The following is an 18,120-nucleotide window of genomic DNA, read 5'->3' on the forward strand; positions in this document are numbered from 1 at the left end:
TAAAAATCTGAGGCTACATGGCATTGCTTTTTGAACCTCATCATAAGTCTGAAACTACAGCAAAAAATAAACGAACTCCCGTTACGTCCGTGCGCCATCTTGAATGTTTTGAAGAACATGTGGTGACGGAAGGCAAGAGTCTCCTCATGAGTCACTCTGTATTGAACATATAGAGCACTCCAGTCTGGCGTGCCAGGCTAAGACTCTGTGAGGATGTCATGACATGTTAAGCAGCATTAGGTCAACTATTTATCAAGTTCTTTTAATGTGTTTGAGATGTCAGCTATAACATTGCACAAATTGAAAAAATTATTTCAATTCGTCAGTTGTTTCTCTCTGATTTCACAGAACAACATTCGTCAGCACCTGTCCTTCTCCTGACATACCACGTGCACTGGTGATGGGAACAACTGGACAACCACTCCCAACCCTTCCTTTTATTTGTCAGGCTACTACTGTGGCTACCAAACAAAACATTTTTTGAACTCGCCACCTCACTCATCAACACATCAATTTCTATCTGAGTGAAATTGCATTTTTTTTTGCTCTTTTCTCCATTGTTGCCATTGTTAACCGTGGAAGAATTTGCATCAGATCAGATTAAATACACATTATTATCCATGAGGTGCTTTGTATAGACCATTGAATGTGACAGAACATGAGGCAGAACCTGGTAGGCAGATGTTGAGGGGAAGCTGTGACTTATAAAATGGAAATTGCTTGCAGGCGTGCATGCGCATGCTTTTGTAAGTAGAAATTTTAGGGGGCTTTTAGTTGGATGTGCACTTTTAGTAAAATCCTACATGATGTTTTATAAATGAGACCCCTGATGAGCAGCAGAAAGAAAACACAGGTGGAAAAATGTGTCACTTCAGCCACCTGGAAATTTGACAGAAATATTCACTTTTTTAAACTCTCCCAGGGATGTGAAGATGGCAAAACACATCAGCCATGTCCTAACCCCTTTTAGATATTTTTTTTTGCTGCATTTGAGTTATGATTATATATATATATATATATATATATATATATATATATATATATATATATATATATATATATATATATATATATATATATATATATATATATACATATAAATATATATATATATATATCGATAGATCGATAGATATCGATAGATAGATAGATAATTCAAATAAAAAAAATATTAATTAAATTTAAAGATACACATTCATATAATGTCACCTCCACAGTTGTATTATAGGATGCAGCCAAACCAGAAAACTCTACATTATTCCATACACTCACTGTGGTTCTAAGATCTGTTAAAGTGAACTTACAGGCAACATGGAGACTGGCCTCTCTACTGATGATCGTGCCAAAGGAGTTGGATGCCAGGCATTGGTACACACCAACATCTTCCTCTTTATTCAGCTGGCTGATGCGTAAGTTTCCCCCCATGAGAGAGTAACGTGATCCCGGACTCGGCAGGATGAAAGTGTCATTTAGCTTCCACCTGTAAATATAAGTACACAAGACTAAATTACTTCTTACAGCCTGTATCTAGGAAATGCATGCTTATGAAAACAGCAGCTTGGCATGCAATCAACTTCATACACTAACAATTCATTTGTTTGTTAATTATCAATACTATTAACTGCAGGATCTCTGCAATTTAAATAGTTCACTTTGCGTCATAAACACCTATACAACACTGATTTTCTTGGCTGAAAGGTTAAGTTTCTATAAATTATGTGTAGAACACATGTCAAAACAAGTAAAAAATATGAAACTCCTCCTGAAAAACGTTTTTAAAGTATACTTGTAAATGGCTAATATGAAACATCTGTTAGATTGTTTGTCATATGTCAGAGTACTGACTGAACATCAGTTGAAATGAATCAAGCAAACCTAAAGCAAATGTGCTACCATCTGAACTGACACCAAATTATGTTCACTGTTAGTTCCTTTGTCTTGATCAGTTTTACCGCCCCTGCAGTTGGTTTCTATTTTTGACTCATGGTTCTTCTTCCGCAGGAAGGATGTGGACAAAGACAAATGGCGTGCAGGAATGAAAGATAGAAAGAAGGGGGAGGACAAATGCACTGAATCACTTCTCAACAGCAGATCGGCTGATTAGACTGATTTAGTAATCACAGCTGGAAGCGGTCCAAGAGCCCCACATGAGACAAATCAAGGGGGCACACCAACAACCTGGCATATGGCATTGAGGTTGCTGGGTTGTCTCAAACAAATGGATTTGTCCTTGGGGGCCTTGAAATAGACCTGCCTATGCTGGCACCAGTCAAGAGCCACTCAGCATCTGGTGGTCTGCTGCTGGATTTCACAAGGACCCAAAAGGCCATTTTTGAAAAAAACCATCCATAGCTGCCGTTGACTAAACTAAATCCACAGCAGCGAGTGCAGCTAAATATCAACCCTGTCATTAAAAAAGACAGGAATATGATGCTGTAGCAGCTTGGCATCAACTGGAAAAACCCTTTTTAATGTGGGACGCAGATTGCTACATTTGGTGCCTCTTGCTCTAATTAAAGAGCTAATTAAAATAAAAAATTTATTTCCGTATGATGCCGGTCATGCTGTCAGAACCTAAACTTAACAAGAGAAGAACAAGTAAAAAACATTTCAATTAAGAAAACCACTTTTTATTTAAAATGTAGCATTTTACAGGGAGTAAATTGGCAACTGGTCACGTAAAAAGAAATTCAGACAAAGGACATTGTGAAGATCTTGTTAATTTATTTCAATTTGTATCCATTATGCATAACATCAAGGATCTTCAAGCCACATTAACGTCTGGATACAATGATATTACCAGGATTCATTTCAACCTATTGCACATTAAATGTTTGGTTTTGTAATTTGCATTTAATTATACTGACAAAAGTATAACAATTAGCCTCATGTGACAGATAATAAATTAATAGCTAATGCACTTGATGTACTTAAATGCAAATCATTGTTTGTTATCTTTTTTTAATTTGTCACTAATGTAGTGGCAAACAAACCCATCAATCTGAGCTTGAGACAGTTGCTAGAGACTACTCGACTGCACAGGACCAGTGTACTGAGAACTGTTCTTAGTCAATCAACTGATTTGCATCATGTTTGTTATGTACTGCAGTAATAACCATAAAATCAGATTCCCTGTGGCATGTGTGCACCTTGAGCAGTGGTGCTTACAGATGAGATATGGAGAGAAAAGCTCTGTAACATCATCCCTGTTGTGTTCTTCATCAATAAATCTCCAACATTGTAACGTAATTTTAATGCATAATTCTCTTTGGTCACTTGATTTTTTTTCACTGGTCTGTGATACAAATGTCAAGAAACTCTCAAAATTCTGTGGATCAATGACTTGTTGTAAATGCAAATACAACATGCACTAATAATAGAGATCAATGAATTAGTCATTCTCAAATTAACCATGGCTGACAGTGAATCTAAGCACTGCAGGCAGTAATCAGCAGCATACCATATGGTACACATACATCCCCTTTTTTTTTTCTCTCCAAGCTGTGTATCCAGTCTAAATTGGCTCTTAGAGCAAACATTGCAGTAGGAAGTTTAGAGTATTACCTGTAGAAGGGTGGAGGATGTCCTTGGGCCTCACAGCTAAACACAACCTCCCTACGAATCTCACCAGGTTGAATGGGAAACACCACACTGCCTGGTTGTTTGGTGAACACAGGCCTCAGCAGGATGCCACTTCCTGGGTAGAGAACCAGCAAAATTACATCAGCTTTGATCTACTGTAGAGCATGACAACCACTTTAAACAGTTCTCTGTTGGAAAGCAGATACTAAAAACCAACAGAAGAAGTACCAAAGGGGGAAGAAGCGCAGCACTCGAGAAGAGTGATTCACTTTTCTGAATGTAAATTTGAATGGAATGGATCTGCCATGTGAGCTGAACCCATGAGCATCTTCCATATTAGTCATAAAAAACTTAACAGATCCCGAAGGTACTGCATAATCGGCTGGTAACCTTCATACAACCTGAGTACAGTTAAGTTAGACTTTGGGTTAAATTATTTAACTCAGCAAAAGTGCAGATTAATACTTGTAGTGCAATTCAAAGAATAACTTCATATAAATCAAGTGTCTTGTAGTTTGTGTTGAAATGAAGCTTTGCCATGATTCTTGCATACATGTATTCTATGAACATAAGCTATTATTATTCCAATTATTCATCAAGTGTTGTTTTCCATGAAGGAAATAAATAAATTAAAATGAAATATTTCAATTCCCTGAGCGTTCATTTATTGTTTCTAATAGAAGAAAAAGAACTAGAAAGAAACCCAACAACAAAGTCTGTTGTGACATTCATTTCCCAGTTAATCATAAAGGTACACTGGTGAATGCATGAGTAAGTACATGAGAATGGCCCACAGGATAGTCAACAGCTCATTACAATAAACATCTTTTTCTGAGATGAAAGCAGAATTCTTTTGGATTTGTTAAAAAAAAAAAAAAAAAAAAAAAAAAAGGATATTTGCATCTCTGCAATGCCACAGAGGTGGGAAATTTCTGCAGGTAGAGAAAGTAGTTTGTATGAGAGGCAGGTATCATTTTCAAGTCTCTGGAGTTTGGCGTGTGCAAATTTATCCTCAAGACTCAAAATAACTCTCTGAAAGGGTGGAGTTATTTGACAAGGGACCTTGTATGCTGATCGCTCCTTTCCAAGAGAGTAAATCTCAAAGAAAGTCGCAGAAATGAAAGGCTGCCTAACTATAATCTTTGTTACATGAAGTGTCCCCTGAAGCAGAAAAGAGAAATGATTGATTGCAGGACAATACTTGTACAAATCATATTAAAACAGATCCATGCACCTCCTGTCCACAGCCAAGCGTGATGATGGCATGATCATGTGGCGTAAATCAGATGAATCACAATTCCATTTGAAACTGAGAGATGATTTCAGTTACAAAGTCAACATTCATCAGTGTTTGAAGAAAAGTACTGGTTTGGTCCTTCTGCTTTATATATCATCATTTATGACAGTATTGGATGCTAAAGCACTATTGTGTAGCTGTTGAAGGTAAGTGGACAATAAATTTTAGGGGTTGTGACACAATTATCTTATGAGGCAAAACATGAAACAGCTAAGTTGTTCTATTGTCACTGATTCCCTACAGTGGCTTAAAAACAGTCAAATAACTGTTTTCATGGCACAAATGCAGCTATCAGCATAACAACACTTTATATTTCCATCCATGTCCCTGTGTGAGAATGTCCACTGTTATCTCACAGAGTTGGCCAAAAATGATGAAAAAAAACAGAAGACTTATCGATGAGCTGTCTGCAAACGTTTTCAGGTTTAGGACCTTACTTACAATGCCTTTCAACAGTGCCTGATTAAGTCTACATAAGATAAAGCAGTTATAAAGATCTACTAGCTTAACCATTTAATTATCCATGTTTCCACCTACTGGAAAGTGGACAAACACACCAATTCCTAATCTCATATTCTTGCTTAATTAAATGATAAATAAAATTAAATCAAAGTCTAAATATAAAACATAAAAATTTGAACCCATTGGTTCGTTTCCATTTTTCCTTTTTTATTTGTTGTATGTTAAAGTGTTTCCCACTGTGTTATGTTTTATGCCATATAATTAGTGGTAAAAACCATTGCATAAAAGATTAATTAAATTTCATTCAAAGATATTGTAGACTGACAGTATAAACCTAATACATAAGTAGTTAATACATAAAAAACTAAACTTTTATCATAGAGTACATAACTGCATATTTCATATTACATAACTCCATATTTTCAACACAAGCACACAAAAAAGAACCAATAGCACAAAAAAATCTAGATGTGTTCATTGACATTATTGAATTGGGGTAAAACTATAAATACCATTTTGTCTGCATAATTTTGGTATTTGCAAATGTGTGTTGAAAAGCACACATATATATAGAAATTACACATGCAAAAAAGTTACATTAGCACAAACATTAACATTTAACACACAAAAGCTTTGCCTTCATCTTCACAGATCGAACAGTTTGATGTTCACAAAGGCTTCTGTGCATACAAATCATTAAACGTCCACAAACTGCTTGTTATGCAGGGACAAAACTGTTTTTACGCACAGATCCATTTACAAGGGTTCAATGGGTTTTAAGACTCTTTCCACACTTCTAGGTCTCAAAGGCCTACACAAATTCATGTGTAGATGGCTAGTTCAAGAGCTGGTGGGTCATCTGGATTTTCATCAGCTTTCCTTGTCCAGTTAAGGAAAGACACAGTCTGTGACAGAATAGTTCATAAGCAGAAATAATTAAGTTCTTACTGCTGCTGCTGCTGCAAAAAAAAAAAAAGAATAGGTACCCTTTTTTTTTTTTAGAGCACAATAATTCAAAAGGAATGTCTTAAGATTTTAATTACTTTGCATCACCTCTGTTTCTCACACTTCTTATACAAAACCAAAACAGATTACAGTCAATGAACATAACTTAATAATTGAAGTGATTGTAAACTTCTGAACATATGTGGTTGTATCATGTAAGCTAAGTTATCATGTTGTTGCAATGACCTTATCTCTGGGAACTTGTATCGTAGAGGTGAATAACAAGAAGAGATTGAGCTTCAGGGGTTGTGCCCAAGGCTCAGCTAAAACTGATGCAAACTCTTTGAAACACTTTGTTTGCTCTGACAAGAATTGAAGGGAGGTATAGCAGAGTGCAGAGTAATTTTCATGCCGAATTGTGCAATCGAATAGTAGGGTGCGACACACTAAACCAGAATCCTTCAGTCTTAATGTAAGACATGAAGAAAGTCCTTTTTATTATATTTATCTAAAGTAGTCTATTTACCCTTTGCTGAATTCTATGCAATGCAGGCTGGATATTTTGCTAATATGTGCACTCCTTTGCCATATTTGCTGAGCAGCAAATATGTCAAAATAATATCTTTCGAACCTGGTTTTTCTGCTTGTTCTCTTAATTAAAACACTATGTACAACCAACTGAAACCATTGCTTCTTTTGAGAGTTATTAAAACAAAAGCCTATCAGCAATAAAGGTAATGCTTCGCAATGTTTCATGAAGTGACCTGCTCTATAGGATATGACCCCAAAAATAAGATCAACCTTTACCTTGACACTGGACTTCCTTCGGAACATCAGCATCACACACAGCATAACTGACTTACTGTAGACTGGAATAATGACAGTCATGATGGTGGATTTCTTCCTATCTTTCATGCTGCTGTCACCAAAAGAATCGACTACTCTGCCTTAGACTTACCAATAACTTACTATGCAAAAAGAATACTCCTATAATGTAACTATAGAACATAAAAAAAAAAAAAATTGAGCTTGATACAGGCGTTACTGGGGTAACCAGTGATGTACCAACCAGTCTGGAATTGCTGGCAAGAAACAGAAAGAACAAACTACAAAATGAATTGAAGATAAAAAAGAAAAAAAAACTAGAAATCAGAAATCTGATGACAGAAACAGGAAACTAAGAGTTTAGATAATAAAAACTTGAAAGTGAAGTTGCCTGATCAGTAAACCTAAAAGTTAGTAGACTACACGGTGCCACAGGCCAGAGATGGAGGTCATGATGGAACGGTGTTCAAAAAAAAGGCTGCCTCAACTAATATCTGTCCCCAGCTGCCAGATGGTGATATGTGTATGCTTTCTGAAGCACCTTTGACAACACAAGACTCAGCATTGAAGCAAGCGGAAGGCAGAGGGAGCTGTTTTAGAGGCTGAAATAAAAACTAATCTCAAATTCAATACTGGCTGACAGCAAATGAATTCCTCCAGCTTACCTCAGCATGAATAAACAGGCACATGGAGAGCTGGCTGTGGGGGAGGTATCGGCTATTTGCAAGGCCCCAAATCTATTCATTTCAGCTCAGGGGTTTAAGGCATGAAAAAAAAAAACAATCTTGCTCTTTAGAGCATCTTTTCCTCTGTCAAGACCGATAAGGTTCACCTTTAAGGAATCTCATTCAGGAGTGGGTAACACTGACACCAGCGCAGATGGAGGGCCTGGGTCACTCCAAGACCCAAAGGCTTGATCATATCTCATGTAATGCTTAAGTATTTGTGTGGCTTGCTTTATAAACTTCATTATAAAGATAATATATGTGCATCATAATAATTAAACTAACTTTTAATTTGATCCCAGCAGTCCCAATCTGAGCTTCCATTACTTTATTTTTTTTTGCAAAATTAAAGCGACATTTGTAAGTTTTGACAATTCCAATTTGAAGGTGTTTCCATTGAAAAGTGTTTAGTGCATTCCTTGCATAATTCACGTAAAATCTTGTGAGAGGAAGGAGATTTTACAAGATTTATGTAAAGTACGTAGCATTATTTTGAAGTTTTCTATTTGCTGTAAAATATTTGCTACGACTTTTCAAAGCTTTGCTATCTCCTTTTCTTCTCTTAAAGCTCTGAAATTAGCTGTTGTTTGTTCCACACAACACCATCTTTACTAGAAATGAACTGGTCATGACCCCCCCCACATCACGTCCAGGGACACATAAATGTGAAAAAAGATTTTCCATTACACTTTTGTGATATGTTTGTATCTCGAAACATCTGGAAAAACCACCTTATGAAAGCGTAAAATCTTTTTAGCGATATTTGAGGTTTTTTTTTTTAAATGCAGATGTTTCCGCTAGCAGTTTTTTATTGCAATACTTAGTTTTTGCGCAATTCTAGGTGTAATGGAAACACACCTTCAGACACATATTTTCACATTTTTTACATCACCCATTTTGATTAGAAAAAGAGAGAAGACAGTAGCTTAGCATGGGTGACATTTTTTATTTATTTATTTTTTTTAAATGAGTGACTAATTATTGTTGCACTAAAAGTTAGGCTGCAGTTAGAGTTAGTGATTCCTATGCACAGGTGATGAGTTTGAATTGCAGGAAGGTGTGATTAGCAGATTATTTCTTACTTTTATAGTGTGCAGTATGGTTTAGCACTGACGTGCGGAAACAAACAGCACATTCTAAAAAACAGTATCTGAATAACTATTTGTGAAGTATATTTCCTTGGTTTAGATTTGTTGCTGTCTCCATAGAAGTCTCAACATTTATAAATATAGGAAGGTAATATCTATACTTTCTTTTATTTAGTATTGATAGGAGAGTTATTTTTCAGTCTCTGGGTGCAATGGTTCATTAATTAATTCATTATCCTAACTGCTTGGTCCATTGAAGGGTTGCGGGGAAGCTGGAGCCTATCCCAGCAGTCTTTGGGCGAAAGGCAGGGTACAGCCTGGACAGCCTGCCAGTCCATCGCAGGACCACACAAAGACAAACAACCACTGACGCTCACACTCACTCCTATGGGCAAATTAGAGCAACCAATTAACCTAACATGCATGTCCTTGGACAATGGGAGGAAGCCGGAGTACCCGGAGAGAACCCACGCATACACAGGGAGAACATGCAAACTCCACACAGAAAGGCAACTATCCAAGCCTCCCCACAGCCATGGATTGAACCAGCGACCTTCTTGCTGTGAGGTGCTAACCACTATGCAACCGTGCAGCCCATGCAATGGCTCATGTTTTATAAAACATAAATGCTCTGCAAAATGCTTGATTCTGTAATCATGGTTTCTTTTGAAAGATAACACTTATTTCTAGGTCAAAATCAAATATACTATGATATAGTCTGTTTCACTACTAACACTACGTAACAGATAAAAAAAAAAAAAGTGTCCCATGAGTTCTAATGGGAAGCTAAAAACTAAAAATAGTTTCCTTTTTTTATTCTCCAAGTACCACTGTGTACTTTGAGTACTTGCAAATGTATGTTCCAACACACAAATATCTACAAATTATGCTCACATAAAATGCCCATTCACAAATTAAAAACATGCAAAATCACTAATATTTTTTTTACCTTCAACCTTAAAAAATTAATTTCTAGTGTTATAAAAGAAAATGTTTCTGTGCATGCAAATGGTTAAAACAAGTGCACCGGTTGCCTAGAACACTTACATAAAACTGCATTTACACATAGATAAGCTTACAGCTGCCTACAAGGCTGTAAGCTTATCTACAGTTGTTGCCAACTATAGTACTTATTATCCGCTGTCCTAGAAGTTGCTTAAATGACGTAATGTAATTTCCATTTTTGGACTGGTGTTTGCAATTGTAAGGATGCTGCACTGAAGAAGAAAAATGTGGCAGGAGAGAATATTTTCAGATCACTGAAATATAAAATTCCTCCTGTAAATGTTTTCTTTGTTTTTAGTTTTTTTTTGTACAAATTCTACAAAATATTACAGTTATTTTACCTTTTTAAATATTTTTTTGTAAATACCCTTCATTAATAGGCTGTGATACTGACTGTAAGCCTGTGTGGGATCAATGTCAGCTTTGAGCATTTCGTTTTCAGTCTGGTCATGGAGCAGCAGTGAACGCCTCATGGTCTGATTGCAACTGGGAGCTGTGAATGCTGTTGTGCGAGGCTGAAGCCTCTTATGAGTGCTTTTGGATGGGGGCAGGGCTTGCTCCAGCACCTGCTGCTCACTGAGAAGAAGTACACAGTACATGCTTTTCAGGGGTGCGACCATCACCTCAGACATGAGGGGGACAATTTTTCAGATGTCTGTTGGGTGCTTTATCATCCTCTTATTTCAAACGCACCTCTTCTTGTGGCTAAAGAATCACATAATCACCAATAGCCATAGTACAGCAACAGGGGACTGCCCTTTAGTTCATTTGAACTGTATACTGGTGAGGGATTCGACTTGTTAAAGCCTGATTCTTTCTTGGAAGCTACAGAACAAAAAACAAGACAGGATCACTTCAAATACAGCAGGAATTTATTGTAAGCTCAGGTCACAGTTAAAGCAGTGCTGGGCTTTGGAGAGCAGATCATCTTCTTCAGAACTGGATGTGAATAATTTTTTATCTTCTTAGGCCAGGAGACTGCCTCGTACAATGGGATGGCTTAACGCGCAACCAGTTGTAATAGACCAGTAATCACAGACATGAGCAGGCCACCCACTGCTGACGTGAAAGATCTAGATGGGCTGTTCATTGTGTGTGAACGTTAAATTCAATCATGTATCTAAAGCAACAGAGCTGATTACTATCAAACTGATGATACTTTCTTACATCTGGTTCTTTGCTTTTATCCCTCTATGGGTATCTTAACTTGATGATTCATGCTTGTCTGACATTCTATGTACTGGGAGAGTTTTCAGCAGAAAGGCACAGTGACACATGAGGTTTACCAGAAACATAAGTCCTGAAACATTCACATGGGAGCTAAGACAGTTCAGAACATAACTAATTACTACATAACATGGGTAACCACATTAGTATTCTTGTCAACTAACTACACATGCTATATTGACATGTACAAATAAACTAGTCATCAGCTAACTAGCTAACATCATCTGCATGCAAAAGCATTACTCAACTTGCAGGATTTGGAAAAAAATCTGCAAATTTATTTGCTTTTGGCTGGCTCTGGCTGGTGTACGAGACATGATTTTGATACAAACCATGCAGCACTGCTCAGCAGCATGTCTCCTGTAGGTGATCTACTAGAGCAATGTGCATTTTAAAATGGCTCAGAAAAGCATCCTACCACCTGTCAATAACAGATTAAAATGTTGTTGTGGCCAAAAAAAAGTGCACAGACACAGGAACTGCATCCATGTACCACACATCTGTTATGCCCATGTATACTTTCATGTCCGTCTCTAAAAGTCTTCAGTAACACTAAAAAAAAAAGTCGCTAGGGTTGTCGTTAGTCACTTTTTTTTTTTTTTTTTAAAGTTGCTGGAAGGGTCTGCAAATTCACAAAGGTTGACAACACTGTTGTTGAGACTCTTTTTATGCTTCCGAGAGCCAAACAACTTGATTTGCAGATGGTGCATTCAAGTGCTGGTGCAAAGCTGGGTCATCTGGATTCACATCTTATTTTCTTCTCCAGTTATTTTAAAGAGGAAATGACACTGTTTATGAACAGTTGCTCCTCATAATAGACAGCCAGACAGATAGCCAGCTTTCGACTGGCACTAAAATACATTATCTAACCTGAAAGCTGTGATGCTTTCTGAAGCGTGAAGGGTACCAGGCAATTCAAAAAACTAGACAAACATAAAATTATCAGATTTATGAGAATGAAGGTTCAAAAAAAGAGTAAAATATTTATATTTGTGCATTTTTGTCATTTGTGCGTGTGTTAATTTTTGTGTGTATTTTCTAAATATTTGTGTGCATTTAAAAATACAATGATAACTACCAAAACTGATGCCCAAAATGGTTTATACAGTTTACTAACCATGTATTACACAAACAACAACCCTAAGATTATATTACACAGTTTGCAAATCATCTATTACAGACACAATAATACATACAATAATTTTCTCTCCATAAAAATTTATCAATTAATTTATACTTTTTAAAGAAACTATTCAGTAGATTGAATCTTACAAATCTGTGTCGATGTGAAAAGACTGCGTTTGTCAAGTGGATTAGCGGGTTATTTCAGTAACTACATCAGTTTAGCTTAGTTTGAAATTGATTGTACCACTGTAGTTAGTGCATCTTGACAAACAGCGGTTTTGACTGTTTAATATATATTCTGTTCGTAACAACTCTGGCAACACTTGTTAACTTCCTACACAGTTAAAAAAAAGATGAGGCTGTGTCTTTAGAAGTAAGATGATGTATCTAAAAAGTTTAAATTAATCCAATCAATCAAATACACAAAGTGCTTTTCATAACAAACATAAGTCTTTATACACCCAAGTACATGATGTAACAATTTTAAAAACACACACCTGACCATAATTTCTCTCTCATACATGTGTGCATGTATGAGAGATGCACACCACTCACACCCACCATCCTATTTTACATTCTAGCTTCCGTCTCTTTAACCCTTTGGTATTCCTGTCAGTCACCAGTCAAATACTTTGGGAGTTCCTGAGAAACTGCAGAAATGCCAGTGGGTTAACTGAATATTAATATGGAAATACAGGTGAACATAAGCATCTGGTTTAATGCTGCAGCTAGGACACAATATCGTTAGGATCCATTCACACCTTGGGGATACATACGACAGTACACAGCACTAATGAATTATTACAAATCAGAAATCAGCACGACACATTTAACTTAAGAGCGTTTTTTAATCCTTGATTGAAACAAAAAGGGAAGCAGCTATGGGAGCAATATTCATAAAGAAACTATCCATGATTTAATATATCCATAACTTCAGAGATTAAATAAAATCGCTGCTTAAGGAATCCTAAAGGCAGCCATGTTCTGATGAAGGAATAATTTAAGTTAATATTAGGAGTTCTGCTAATCTTTGCGACGCATACACGAGGATAAAGAGCATTTTACTGTTACTCTGTGGAGGTAATGTCAATGTAACTGGGTTTAAATAAATAGAGGCATAAATAAAAATTGTTTTAAAAAACAGTATTGTATTCTTGAGGAAAATTGACCATCTCTGGCCAGGCATTTATGGACAATGTATTATATATTCATTTTTTTTAAATAATACGTATAGATTCCTAATCATATTATCTATTACCATCTAGTGTTGTTGTTTGCTGTCAAATAGCCATTTTTCCTCAAGATAACATAGAGACTCATTTAAACTTCAGCAGCTAAACCTCAAAATATATTTTTCTTCTAAATGAATTAAGATTTTGCATTCAAAATAATTTAATGATTAGACTCAAAATGCACAGGAGGACCAATTAAAATATCAAATTAGCCTCAGACTTGCTATCTATATGAGTATTGTATTAAATGTATAATTGGAGTGTATCCTTTTAGCCTTAATGTGTAAATACATTCATGACTTTGGCAAAGACTTATAATAATGGGAGTGTAATAATGGTAACAATGCAAAATGTATGTCATGACAGAGCAATTGGAATGGAGTACAAATGATTGGAGATTAGAATTATAGATGTCTTTTAGCTGTTTTTAATCAAATAGAAATCCTATGTCTGTAGCTTTCAATATAATGATACCTTTTGGGACCAAGCTCTACGAACCAAATTTAAGCCATATGACAAAACCATTTTTGCCAGTTTGATGAAAGTTAGCTGTTTCAGTGGGTACAAGCAGTGTCCATCCCTTCCTTTTGCTCTCTTGCTCTACTCACTCATTCACACATTTAGTACACGCCTCTGCCTCAGGCTGTTCAGACCCTCAGAGAGAAAGAGGAGAGTAGGTGGTTAACTTCACATGAACTCACTATGGGAATGACTTCCCCTTGATACTAGCACTCTCCCACACAGCCAATGCCTACTGTTTGGAAAAAAAAAGATGCAACACCCCAGAGTCTAGATAAATAACCCACAAGGAAATAACCATCTAACACACTCACATTGTACATTCTCTGCCCGGCATTGCAGTTCTGCATACTTTATGCTTACCATGTTTTTTTTCTAGAACATAGAGGCTGTAGACATTGCCTGTTATATTGCAGTATACTTATCATGTAAGAAGAGCACATGCAATGTAACTCCATAAGTGAATATTAATGCTCAGTTACTCTGTGTTTCAGCAGTATTAGCCTCAGCAAGTGTTGTACAACACAATGTTTTTTTAAAAAAAAAAAACATTTGCCCTCTGCTCTACTGTGAAGCACTAAATAATTTTAAACAGATAAGACGGTAGTTTCTGCTGCCTGTGATGACATTAGTACATTTTATGGCTGAACAGAGCACAAATTTAAATAACCCAGATGGGCAGTTTTCCCTAAATAAAAAGCTCATGTAGGGTTGATTTTGAAAACCGTCAGACATTTATACATCTGCATATTTAAATGAATGCTTAAATAGGAAAAAGATCTGTGATGAGAATTGTGGTATAGGTTCTGATTTGATAGTTAGTCATGGTTCCCTGAGGACAACCTTGTTAGGCTTCCTCAGATGTGGATTAGTGATAAGTGGTGCTAATTGGCATATATGCAAATTTAGATACTGACACGCTGTTGTACTTTAAAAAAGAGAACGTATTTGCACAAATGGATACATACAGTGACAGTCAGAAGCCCACACACACACTAATTATTTTCCATCCTAACTGTGAGGAGGACCTGCTGATTTAAGCAAGGCAACATGAAAAACTCACTTCTCAAGATACTGCGTTTGTGCAACAAAGCCCTTATTCATCTTGTTCTCAGCTTCAGATTGTGACATTCTGAACAGAACTTGAATTTGACCCTGAACAGTTTCTGAGGGAGAAAAATTAGGTCTCTCATTAAAAGCAAGATCAATGACAACATTTCTGTACCGCTACCAGCGGAATCTCAATTAAGGAAACAATCAAGGCACTATTTAAAATGAAAGAGTGCATGTTAAACCGCCAGAAAGTGTCTGAATTTCAGGGTTGGAAACCTTCCTCAATTCTTTCTAACAGCATACATGCATGGGAAACAGAGGTAGTTACTTTGCACAACTTAAATAATTAAAAATTGTGGCCTTGAGACAGAGTTTTAAAGAGAACAGTGTGAACCATTACAAACCTTTGTGAAATTTGGTGCTCTTATTCATAAAATTTTATTTTTTATTGGTTTTTTTAAGTGAGCCAGTGCACCTAAAGGTCAAGATGTCATTACATATGGAATTTATAAGCTTCACGCAACTGTTTATGTTTAGGAGACTTACCGGACAGACGCTCCACCAATGACAGCAACGTTATAAGTTTCCATAGCAACTCCATCTTAGTGCTCTTTGGTCAGTGCAGGCTCAATCACGGGTGTGTAGAATTTTGGATTTGTCCTTTCCAGCAGTTTCACCGTTTTTCTGTTAACAAAAAGTAGGAAGGAAGCATGAAAGAGTCAGAACCAGAGTGTTCAGCTCCACAAAGCGTTCCTGTATGTGGTGCAAGCCAGGGACATTAAAGGAATGTCATTCTCGTTGTGACAAGCCAAAAACTTTGCTAATTGTATTGAATCTGTATGAAACAGGTCTAGGTGACATTTAGTATCAGTTCTGAGCTGCACTGCACATCCTGTGAACACTTCCACAGCTGCACAGTTTGCTTTAGTGCACTCAATATTGCATAATAGCGATCGTGCCTGCAGCATAAAGGGATTGCTTGCTGATGCTCAAGCCTGCTGAGAAAAACAACACAAGCTGGTTGTCAAGCACATACCTAGCATGTAATAAAAGATCCTGGATCCTTGAATTCATCTGAGCTGGATGGATAATGTACTTTAGACATACAATTGACTGTAAGCACTTCAAAACCCTTTTCTGTCCCCCTGGAGACTCACAATTGATTTTTCTTTCCAAGGACTAAACATCTAAAACACATATTTGCTGTGACTCAAAATAGCGCCCTCAAAATATTTAACTAAATAATTTAATATTTGCAAGATCTTTATAGAGGTGGATCTCTCTGATAATGCAGCAGGTAAGCACTTGCTTATGGCGGGAAGGTTATAAAGTGAGATGCATTGAAAGAAGTAAATTAGCCTTTGTCTTTACTCAAACTGACTCTCTCTGGTACATTTATCTAACTGATAGTCCAGCTTCGTCAACACACCATCAGCATGCTCAAAAAATGAGAAGAAGAAATGAATAGGAACACACTGTGTAGTCTGTCAAGACACAACCCCCAAAATATAGACAAGTAAAAGATTACACGTTAAAACTTTTGCAGTTTTAGACCCAACTTTTTGTGCACCACTGCAAGGCACAAAGCATACTGCTGCTTATATTAATGCATCAGCCACATCTCTGACACATTTGTCTACATTACTCTTCCTTCTGCATGTACTACAACATTAAAGTAAACCCTTTTTTCCTTTAAATCTCATTATTGAGATTTGTTTGAGTAGTATAATAGTATTCCAACTTATCCTGCAGAACTAGGTTCTAATGTCGGAAGTAAGAGTTGGCTTTTAACGAAAAAAAACCCAGCAATCCTTCAAATCTTGTCTTGTGTTTCTGGATATTTTTAGATAGCTTTGCCTTTGAGGGGATAATTGTGAAAGTAAAGTGCAGAATAAATTACTTCACAGAAAATTAATGGCTTTTTAAAATAAAGACAAGTCAATTCTTGTAAGGCGCCTACAATTTGCACATATAATTAAAATACTGATCATGATTTGACTGTTAAACTAGATGTGTGTGTCACCTTAGCTTGCAGATGGAACTGTTTTGCCACTTTTTTCACACTGGCGAAAAAAACATTTTTCAAGAATTAATAGATAGATAGAAATCCTAAACTGGTTTTGTCAGCCTTATAAATGTTTTACCACATGGTCATCTAATATTAATATATTTAGCCTTAACAGCAAAACAAGTGATCTCTGCTAAAATGTGCAAAATCGAGAGACCCCTCATTCATAAAAGCTGGCCTCAGTCGGCCCCTAACAGCAATCCCTTGATCTCTATTATTCTGCTGGCCCTGAGACAAAACACATCAGACAACAGAGTTGGTGGGGGAGGATAGAGGAAATCCTTTTGATCCAAAGAGGCTCAGCACTATATGATGATGGCTAAGGGAGTCAGGGAGTGTCCACGTTGGTAGAAGACTTCCTACTCAATACAAATTAATTACCCTTGTGGCCCTAAGTGGTAGTGACAAGACCAATGACTTCTTTCATCACAAATTGATTCTCTCGTTTGTTTGCTGTATGAGATGAAAGTTAATGATAGGGAAAAGCTTTCAAACTTCACCTTTCAAGTTCCAACCTCTTTCATGTCCCTGAAAGAGCCAATGGATGAAAAATGGAATATGATCAAGGCTGAAAAGACAGTCCTGGCTGCAGCACTTCCTGCCCCAATCTTTAAAAACTCAGCTGCACTTAAATGTATCAACAAAAAAAAAAAAAAAAAAAAAGAAAGAAAGAAACAAAACTGCCTCTTCCTTTACAAATGCAAATGTTGAAACAGAGAATAAGTGCAACAAATAACACACTTACTTTATACTAACTCAAATGTGCTCTCCAATTTAATTGGAAAGTGTGTCCAACCTTTTGGCTGGCACTGCTGCTTTACTGACAATGTATCAGACTGCTGGAAGATGTGAATATTTAAATTACAAAACAGCTGAGATTGTGGGAGACATGGACATCCTTTAATTACAGATTTTTTTTATTTATTTATTTATTTTTTTTATCATTTTCAGCAGTTTATATGAATTA

General features: G+C 36.5%; 1 protein-coding gene across 1 annotated transcript in view; it reads right to left on the reverse strand.

Moving 5' to 3' along the window:
* cntn3a.1 (contactin 3a, tandem duplicate 1) overlaps window positions 1–15,686 on the reverse strand; it is a gene marked incomplete at both ends in the record, with an annotated part of 79,593 nt that extends 63,907 nt beyond the window's left edge. Inside the window, 3 exons of the mRNA XM_079238789.1 lie at window positions 1,305–1,480; window positions 3,565–3,697; window positions 15,632–15,686. Of these exons, the coding sequence (XP_079094915.1) occupies window positions 1,305–1,480; window positions 3,565–3,697; window positions 15,632–15,686 (364 nt within the window). The remainder of the gene's footprint in view (window positions 1–1,304; window positions 1,481–3,564; window positions 3,698–15,631) is intronic.
* Window positions 15,687–18,120: the final 2,434 nt, after the last annotated feature.

This window comes from Telmatherina bonti (assembly GCF_933228915.1).
Source record: "Telmatherina bonti genome assembly, chromosome: 4".
Taxonomy (NCBI): domain Eukaryota; kingdom Metazoa; phylum Chordata; class Actinopteri; order Atheriniformes; family Telmatherinidae; genus Telmatherina; species Telmatherina bonti.